The 10,244-nt window shown below is 36.9% G+C and overlaps 1 protein-coding gene across 1 annotated transcript in view; it reads right to left on the bottom strand.

The window, feature by feature from the left end:
* Nucleotides 1–10,244, bottom strand: part of LOC107096292 (multidrug resistance protein 1-like) — a 98,763-nt gene that overhangs the window by 31,054 nt on the left and 57,465 nt on the right. Inside the window, exons 2-3 of the mRNA XM_015392887.1 lie at nucleotides 1,589–1,662; nucleotides 432–528 (exon numbers count right to left, since the gene is read on the bottom strand). Coding sequence (XP_015248373.1) covers nucleotides 432–528; nucleotides 1,589–1,662 — 171 coding nt within the window. The remainder of the gene's footprint in view (nucleotides 1–431; nucleotides 529–1,588; nucleotides 1,663–10,244) is intronic.

Below are 10,244 nucleotides of genomic sequence, written 5' to 3'. Positions count from 1 at the left end.
CTATCGCCATCACAGTCCCGACTAAAAGCATGAGAATGTCCAAGCTGTCTGCAAACCTGAACTACACAAGAAACAGAGACATCAGAGACGTACTGCATGAAGGTATTATCTGAAAGCAGCAGGACACCGGTGGACTTCAGCCGAACAACAGCAGGATGTAATGCACTCCCATCCGATCTCCAACTTCCTCTCTTGCTGTACTTCTCTCACGCATACATGTTTCTATTATGCTTGTATTTGAAAACCAACTACAGAGTTTTATGTATTTGTATAAGCGTTCAACATTTTTATTTAACATTAATCCTATTCACTAGATTTTAACAGATTTCAGTTCACACCACTTTTTTTAAATCAAGAGAAAAATGGAAAAATATTTACAAATGAAGACCATCTTTCTGACAGGAGGGGATCAGGGCTGCAGCTAAGCTTACCACGGAGAATGGGCCAACCATGGGCTCCTTCGCCTCCTTTTCCTTCTTCTTCTTCTTCTTCTTCTTATCTGTCTTTTCATCATTCTCTTCTCTTTCACTATAAATGGTTGTGCACAAAAGGGGGTTTGTTTAACAAAACATTTTTTTGTAAAATACTGTACTGAAAAAGCCTTAACAAAAATTAAAATAAGATAAAAGTTAAGATTATGGCTGAAGTGTATTGTTCACTATGTAAACACATAATGGTATAAGGTGTAAAACAGGAAATAAACAATAAAGAATAACATTTTAAAACAAATGCAAATTTATTTTTTCAATGGTAACTTCAAAAGAAATTCTAAAGGCTTTAATATTTATGTTTTATTCTCAAACTTTATCAACTTGGTTGGGAGGTGAAGGTACAGTGAAAGTGAATCTTCAGCACCTTTCACCTTTAGCATGTTCATAGTACATTTTAATCATCTTTGCTGTGATGACATCATTTACATTCCTCTGGATTTGCCTACAATACACAACAGCCATTTAAAATCACTCTATATTTTAACTCTGGATGAGAAACAGGACACAATGTTAGATGTATAATTTTAACCCTGTTTGAGTATTTCCTTCAAGACAAAGATTTGAATGATTGGAATGGCTATCATTTTAAAGTATTGAGAATTATTTTCTGAACTGAGTGGAAATAAGCCTCTTTTCCTTGTTTTTAGATTCAGCTACAGATTACATTGATGCTCAATGTATTTCTTGTCAGTATAGTTTATAGCTCATATAAAAAAATTTAAAGTTTAAATGCTAGCCTGCATAAACTGAACCTTTTACCTGGTAGTATTGAATTAACTCTATTAACCTTTAGATTGCAATAGCATTTTAGTGCTTTTCTCTCTTGACTAAATAAGAATAGATAAATATTATGATAAACATGAATTTTTCCAATGAGGGTTTAGAATATATCTAGACTTTATATTATTTTTAAAACCTAGACTATATTAGATTTAAGCGTTCTGGTCCGTTTTTTTTTTCATGTTCTGCGTCGTTATCTTTAAATAAAAGTGAGTTGAGTGCAGTCGCTCATTATGGCGCAACAACTGACAGGTAAAATTGTAGAGAACAAGATAAAAAAGAAAAGGTAACATAAATAAATGTGAAGCTTTGTTTACTCTAAGTTTCCATTTGGAAGGTGGTTGGCTTCCGACACCATTTCCATGTCGCGTTTCTTCCCCATGTCTGTGTCCTGATAAAGGAAGAGAAACGGGTTAGTATCTAAGTTCAAACATTGACCTTATCCGATAAAAACTAACCTGAAAAAAAAAAGGGAAAATAGATAAAAGGTAGTCTGAGTTAATAAAACAGAAAGAATCACTTTCGCTTTAATACCACCTGAAATTAATTACCCTTTTAAAGCCCCCCCCTACATTAAACTAAATCCATAAGCAGGACCTACCGTCTGTCTTTCAGCCACCTTCCTTTCCCTCTCTGTCCCCTCAGCTCAGGATGATCACAGTAAATAACGTCCCTCCTCCTCTTCCTCCTCCTCCTCCTCACATGGCTTTATATCCTCTGCTGGCCGTCAGAGGATCCCTGTCCGTTACAAACTACTGTAAACGGCTCGTGTCTCTCTACGGTAGCCTTCCTCCCTGCTTTCACACCGGCAGATTAGTGGCTCTTTTCAGTCAAGCTTCGGAGTTTCATTGCAAATTATTGATTTGCTTTGTCAACAGTAGACAGGGGTGTGGATTCAGTCCTCACGTGTCCAAACGTCAGTTTACAGAACATCTTGAAGTGTTACACTTTACCAAATGTAGAGCTACCTCTGCTCCAGGGGCGGAGCTAGATGGGGGGCCAGTTTTTTCCCTCTCATACAGAAGGTGGCAACAGTAATACGCTCAAGTGGAATGTTCAGAACATTTAATTTTTTGGGGTTAAATATACACATCAATATATTAACATCAAAGATGATATGTACACAATTTATGCTCTTTTCAGAGCTAGATTTTGTCTTATATTGGATAAAGAGAAAAATATGTGTCTCTGCAAGTCATCTAGGAGTCTTCAGTGAAATCAAAGATAAATAGTTTTTATAAAAACATATGAAATAATAAATTTATGTAGATATTAGTGCTTATAAATATCAATTTTATGCAGAATGTTTATTTATACAAGTAGGTAAGTAATAACAATGGAATAGATTTATGAACTCAAAACTAAGTTTTATCCACTATACCTTTTATCTAGAAATTACGGATGTTTAAATATATATGTCTATTTGTTACCAAATGCTGTAGGAAAGTATAGTTAGTCTTTAATTGCTTGTTAATTTTCCTTTTGGAACAGTGTAGATTGACCGTAAGGTTCTGGTGCCGATCCGCTTTCGGCCACCCCTCAGTGTACATTGGTTGCTCTGCTCCCTCATCAGTCTCACTGAATTCAGCTGTTTTCTGGTTTTAAACCTGGACTACATTTAAAATCCCACACCTATCTATGTGGTGCCGTTTGTGAACATAAGCATATTTTAAGAGAAAATAAAGGGGTTATTATTATTATTTTTAAATAGTTTTTGTCGTTCATTAATTTATAAAAATATTACTTTGTTAAATAAATATTTTGTTTGGAGCTTAATATTTAGCTTGTAAATTAAATATTTAATTTGTTAAATTAACAATTAGCTCCAAACTAATTATTTAGTTTCCACATTAAACGTTAGTTATTTAAATATTTAAACTGGAAAATGAAAGAAATATAAAACAATATGTTTGTTCATTAAATTTAGGTGAAAACTGATTCTTAGAGTCCACAGGTCAGTGTTGCTACCCATGAAGTAGCTATAAACCTTAGAAGGGTTGGTGACCCCTTATCTAGATCAATGATTCCCAACCGGGTGTACTCGTACCCCTAGTGGTTTGCGAGTGCATTGCAAGGGTTACCCAAAAAGTTGTTTTTTCTTAGGCAGTAAAATAGGTCTACATAGAGAAATTAAATAAGCTTTTTTCAACCAAAAACAAAGTTTTTCTTAAATGTTTGAGTTCAATATCAGCTTTGACACCCATCAAAACCATGCAGAGGAACAAACTGGATGTAAAGAATGCTATCAGCTTTTTTTCACACTGAGCTATTGGAGCTCATCAAAGCAGCTCAGGTGTCTTGATCAAAACAAAGTAAAACTGATAAAGTCTGTCTGTGTATGATATTTGTTCTGTATTTTGTTCCCAATTCATCAAGTTTAAATAAGATTATGAGGGAGTTACTCAGAGAAAGTCCAGTTTTATAAATAGAGATTTATATTATGATTTTATTTTGTATTTATTTTGATTCCTTACTAACTTACAGGCAACATATTGATGTTAAAGTATTTAATTCCTAAAAATTAAATTGTACGTTCCACTTTTGCTCAATCATCAAAACTTTTGACTAAGAAGGGTACTCATGGTAAGAAAAAATGCTGAAAGAGGTAGACAAGTCAAAAAAGGTTGGTAAACACTGACCTAGAGATTTAGACTTAGAGAAACTTTATTGTCATTTCAACAGTGAATGAGCAGCTTACAACAGTGAAATGAGCATTTCAATTATAAAGTGCAGCAGTGATCGGCGTGTAAATAAATAAGTGAAAAGGAAAACCAGTTTAAAAATAATGGTGCAAAAGGGCTTTATTATGGAGTATAGTATATTAGAATAGACACCAGCTTGACCCCCAGATTCCCCATACTCCATCAGGGCTCTGCTCCACCCGCTCACGCATGTTGTGCAAAATACTTGTCTGTCCTGTTAATCAATGAGAACTGTTCCACTTCCACAGCTACTCCTCTCCGTCTTCTCCTTCTGTAACCATCAAAATACAGAGCCAAGCTAATTTTTGCCCCGCTCCGGTCTGGCCAGGTTAAGATCCGCAATTGTAATTGCACCAAACAGGAAAAAGAACGTAGAGATTATCTGGTTTGTAAAATTAAACTGAGGTAACAACAGATCGGTAGCTACAAAGTATAGCATAATTCTTATAGATAGCCCAAAACTAAGGCTGTTTAATTAAATGATTGGATGCAAACTATTGGTACTTCAACATACCAGGAGGCAGATTTCTCATCTCTTTCTCTCACACTCTCATCAAATCCAGTCAAAAGAAACTTCTTATTGCAGGCATGGATGAAGAGATGCTAAGTTTGGAAGTAGAGAACAAACAGTTCATAAAAAAAACTATTTTATATTATCCTAGTTATCCCTGTCTCAAAAATCCACAACAAAAAGAAAATATTTTGGCAGAAACTGCACATATGCTGGATGCTGATGAGGATTTTTTTTTTTTAATATGTCATACTAAATTAAGCGTTCATTTCCGCATGTTTTGCTCCTATGAGTTTAATAACAGTATAGCGCATGCTCTCCTTGAGCTCAGAGGAAGTTGGAGCGCAGCAAGACTGGTGGAACAGTAATGCAGAGTGGCTAACTACAGGTTTTCAAACTTAATTTGGCCCTCATAAGAGCTCAATAACAGACAGCTTTGTGGAATGGGTTTCCAGGAGCATCCAAGCCTTACATTAAGTGCAATGCAACACTGCTTGTCATTATCGCTGCCCCGATTGCTGACCTAATTGCTCATTTCACACACCTGCCTAACTCTGCCCGGTAACTAATTATCACTGATCTTTTCCACCTGCCCCTGCTGCTTTATATATGGCTCAGCCCAGCTATCTGGGCCAGATAATTATTTTAGTTTGAGATCATTGCTGATTTCCATAGTTCATGCTCTCGTTTTGGAGTGGTGAGAGAGGGTTTTTAGTGTTGTCTTAGTGTTTCTTGATCATGTCCTGTCACTTATCCACTGACCGTGCCCTGTTCCTGGTTTGGCTCAGTCCAGGGAGCTAGTTTAAAGTACCGTAGTTTTCCTGATACCATGTCTTGTTCTGCCTCTCAACAACTGAGCCTACCTGTTTCCATCTGAACGTTTCTGCCTGAACTCTCTGGACTCATTGAACCCTGAAACTGCCTGAACTCTGTGGATTTTTGTAACTCTGACTGTTCCTGTTCTGATTGGAACCCCTTACCGGGCTACGGACTCCTGGCTCTCTAACTCTATCTGTTCTGAACTGTTTTCCTGACCAGGCTCAGATTCATGCTTGTTCAACGAGCGGCATCTGGTTCACACTGGGCGGCTCCCGTCACATCTCGATGGCAGTCCATCGGTTTGATTCTACCTCGCTCTTAAGGAGTTGGACTGAACTGTTAAACAAGGTAAGTGACTCGTATGGATAATCATTCTCCATCAGATTATCATGATCACTTACCTGTGTTTCTCTCTAAACCAGAGTTGCCAGTGATGGGTGGTGCCCCGCCTCCCCCTGCAGTCACTGCAGATCCGCAGATCCACAGCTCTGTTCTGTTCAGTTTATTTTATCAAACGTTTTAAATCTTTCCCGCTGTCTGTCTCGCCTTGACTATTGGGTCCTTCATTCTGAGTTCATTACACTACTGGACTCTAGACTGGTGAAGACATGCTCTCTGGAGTGACATAACATTCCTATCTGTCTTATATTACAATGAAAATGAAAAAAGTTTGATTTGAAAAACTGCTGGGAGGACATTGACACAATACACTACCAGTAGGTTAAAACTAACCTCGAAAACAAGGTGCCATCATTTAATTGCAAGGCAGTAGTGCTACAAACTGCACCACCATGCAACCCCCTGGTTTTGTGTGCACACATTGTTTTATAAATCTTTCTCGTTCCTTGACATTTTCGGATGTTTGGCGTGCATAAACTTTTACAATGGATCCACAATATCTTATAAATTAGACCCTTGGTCTTGTTATACCATATCTCAGCTTTGATTAAATTAATAATTCTTTTCTGGTTAATAGTGTGAGGAGATCTAGATGTCCTAGTCTGTTGGTAGAGTTGAGCGAATAGAAAAGGGATAAAGTAAGCTATGTGGAGTGCCTTAGGGCACCATGTTGGGATTTATTTTGTTTGTACATTTTTTCTTTGGCCAGCTAATTCTAAAGTTCAGGTATGTTTATTTGTCTGATGTATTCATGTGCTCTGCTCATTTAAACATCCTGAAGTTTATAAAATTATACATGAGAACATTATCATAAACTGATGGAACATGCTTTTTGATATGATTTCTGAAAATAAGGAATGATGGTGTCAATTAATGTGTTGTATACATAATTCAACTATTGTTATGGTCTGTTAAGGCCAGGAATACATTGTACAAATTTTTGCCCTTTTCGGGCTGATTCTCCAGTCATGTGAGAATTTTTATAGGAGCCACCCAACTTTAATACTTTTATGCCTGGACAGGCAGTTAAATTTGGCTAGTCTTATATGCTGAACGGAGCCTTGCTTTGAGCATCCATGCTAAAAGTTGTTTGATGTGAACTGAATCTCTAAACATAGATTGCTTTTTTTGAAATCTTCTAGCAAGACACACTTATAAGATGCCAAAAAGCCAGAGCTATGATGGGATGGTTTAGACCAAAAGAATATTCATGTGTTAAAACAGCCAAAGTTCTGATCTCATTTGACTGAGTTTGAGCAACTAAAAAAATTAAAAAGACTGAGCAAATGTATTATTGTCTACATGTGCATAGCTGGTAGAAACATGCCCCAAAAGACCTGCGGCTGTAAATACATCAAAGAAGTTTCGATAAAAAAAAAAAACTACTTACTGTAGAGGTCTCAATTCAAATGTATGCCACATTTGAAAACAACTTTTCAGCCCACTTTACAACTGTGTTCTGCTTTGTGTTGGTCTATCACATAACATTTCAATTATATAGATGGGAGTTTTTGGTTTTAATGTAAGTAAATGAAAGAGCTCAAGGTGTACAGAAACCTCTCCAAACTAAACATACCATAGTTTGGAAAGCTGAAGCTATGCTAATCACACTTTACTACTGAATATCTAATATGATATGGATATTTATCTATCTATTACTACCTTGACAATTTCACACACCTTTGCTACCAAAGAAAAATAACTTGAAAAAAAGAAATCTTAACAAAACACCATATGATACCTTTGGTTTCAGCCTTGAGATTAGATTAACCCTCTATTGTTTAATCATTTTAAAAAGAATAACTTCAAACCAAAAACTAGGACACGCCAGTCCCAAATATTAACACAGTCTATTAGCACTTTCATGCTGAACATATTTTAATACACAAAATGAATAATTTTGTTAACAATGCAAATGTACATTTACCCAAACTGTTTCTTTTACTTTTAAAGGCCAGATCTTCAGGCGCAGTTTAACAGTTCTTCCTTTAATAGAAACTGACGGTTTATTTTTCCTGTTTGTTTTATTAAGAAGAAATGTGATCATTACATAATGCATAAACTGGCTGTGTCTGCAGGATGTGGTGGGCGTCATTTTTGTTATAAGTAGTTTTCAGTGTTTACAAAACCACAAACTATCACAAGTGAAACATCTTATCATTAAATCTTCATGGGAACCTGCAGATGTAGAAAATATTGTTGGTCTATGCCAGATAAAATAAAATTAAATATGATCAGTTTCTCATTATTAAATTAGCTTTTTGAAGGTGAAATTACAAATTACAATTAGTCACCACCATGCAACCCCTTGGTTTTGTGTGCGCACATTGTTTTATAAATCTTTCTTTTTCCTTGACATTTTCGGATGTTACAATACCATATCTCAGCTTTGATTAAATTAATAATTCTATTCTGGTTAATAGTCTGAGGAGATCTAGTTGTCCTAGATTGTCTGGAGTTGAGCGAATAGAAAAGGGATATGGTAAGCTATGTGGAGTGCCTCAGGGCACCATGTTGAGATTTATTTTGTTTGTACATATTTTCTTTGGCCAGCTAATTCTGCAGTTCGGGTATGTTTATTTTTCCGTTGATGTATTCATGTGCTCTGCTCATTTAAACATCCTGAAGTTCATAAAATTATACATGGGAACATTATCATAAACTGATAGAACATGCTTTTTGAAACGATTTCTCAAAATAAAGAATGATGTGTCAATTTATGTTTTGTATACATAATTCAACTATTGTTATGGTCTGTTTAGGCCGGGAATACATTGTATGAATTTTTGCCCTTTTCGGGCTGATTTTTTGGAGCCACCCAAGTTTCAGCCTCATTGTGCGTCCTGCACCGTGTAGTATACAGGGAGTAACGAGGGGCGATTAGCCTCTCACAACCTTCTCCCCATCAGGAGAAAATCAAACATGTTTGAAGTTCAGTTGGCCGTAAGGTGTTCGTGAGCAAATCCTGCTGTTGAAGCAGAGCTACAAGCATCTACGAGCAGAATTACCAGAACCTCATGCACTGCGCATGTGCAAACAAGGGAGTTCTTGTTGTTCTTTTTCCAGATTGACGAGTCCGACCAGCGCCATCTCTCGGCGTTGAGTCCTACGTGTAGTTTCTGGACGTGCATTGTGAGCAGGTAGATCACATCAGAGCGTTGGGCCGTACAGTGTAAGAACATGCATCGTGAGCTATGAACTTTTAAATCCTACAATTTAATCGTACAGTTTGAGCTGTACATGGGTACAACTATTGAAAATATCATACAGTGTGTGCCCTGCCTTACTTAATTTAGTATGGGGTTGGCTCATCTCTATGTCTTTCTAAAGTCTGCTTTTACAATTCTCAAATAGAAAAACTTGTAAAACGTCTGTCACTTCATGTGCTGTCAATGAGATCTCACTTTCAGAACTAAACCAATCTTTCCAAGCTGCTGCACCCAGACTGTGGGATGCACTGCCTATTTTCTTGTAAAGGTTTGACTGTGTATATGTGAATGTCAGCGTTGTGTTAAGGTACCCATAACAAACTCTAACTACAGCTCAGCAAACATGACTTGCAGCTTTCAGGTCACAACATAGGTGAGTGATAAGGTATTTCTCCTGCTCAACACCCCTCTGGAGAGACTCACTTCAACTGAAACAAAGTGAGTTTGGGACACTCAATCAGAACCATCTACCACTTCCTAGTCATTCCTTCAAAGAAGAAGATTGTCTAAGCTTGGATTCTGTATTAACAGGTCATCTGCAGATATACTAAACTTATTCTGCACAGAGCTGCTGGAACAAAGGGTAGTCGTCCTTTGGTATCCTAGAAGACGCTCTATTCTTCCTTCTTTTGGCGAGTCGCCTGGCTGCATAGAACCCAGGTATTTTGACCATTGAACTGATCATAACCTCTATCCTGTCTCTCTGAGTTTGAAACTGCAACAAAGCCACAGAAGGACCCTAGGCTGAGGGCTCCAGCACCCTGCTGCCTAGACATCTAATTTTAGAGGAGTTTTGGCATGTAATACAAATTACCAGGAGCTCACTGTGAAGTGTTTTGCTAACAGGAGTTCTTCTAGCTTATTTCATGAATGGAAACTAAGGAGTTAAAAATCATTGTTCCTCTGAGTGCGATACAAGCCACTTAGCAATATGCACACATAAATAGCAAACATCTGTTGTTATTATTGATTTAGTGATTTTTTTTTCACTGATACATAGAGGAAGCAACAGAAGGAATATGTTTAAAAGCTTAGGGTTCTTTGACTTTGGAGTGTTTTCAATCTGTAATAGCCCCAGCACTGATTCCATAACACTTTCTCTAACTTGCTAAATTAAAGTGTTAAACTGTATTTCTATTCTCATGGGAATCTTATATTGTTATACCTTGGATGCGCTGCAGGAACTAAAGGACCAGGACAAAGTTTAGGTTAATTAAGGGTGTAAAGACAATTGCACGTCCAAGAAGATATCAAGTGAAACATTGCCCTTTTCTTATACTTTAATACTTTTATGCCTGGACAGGCAGTTAAATTTGGCTAGTCTTATATGCTG

The sequence above is a fragment of the Cyprinodon variegatus genome, unplaced genomic scaffold (assembly GCF_000732505.1).
Source record: "Cyprinodon variegatus isolate N-32 unplaced genomic scaffold, C_variegatus-1.0 Scaffold613, whole genome shotgun sequence".
Taxonomy (NCBI): domain Eukaryota; kingdom Metazoa; phylum Chordata; class Actinopteri; order Cyprinodontiformes; family Cyprinodontidae; genus Cyprinodon; species Cyprinodon variegatus.
This window is presented reverse-complemented; position numbering and strand designations above follow the sequence as displayed.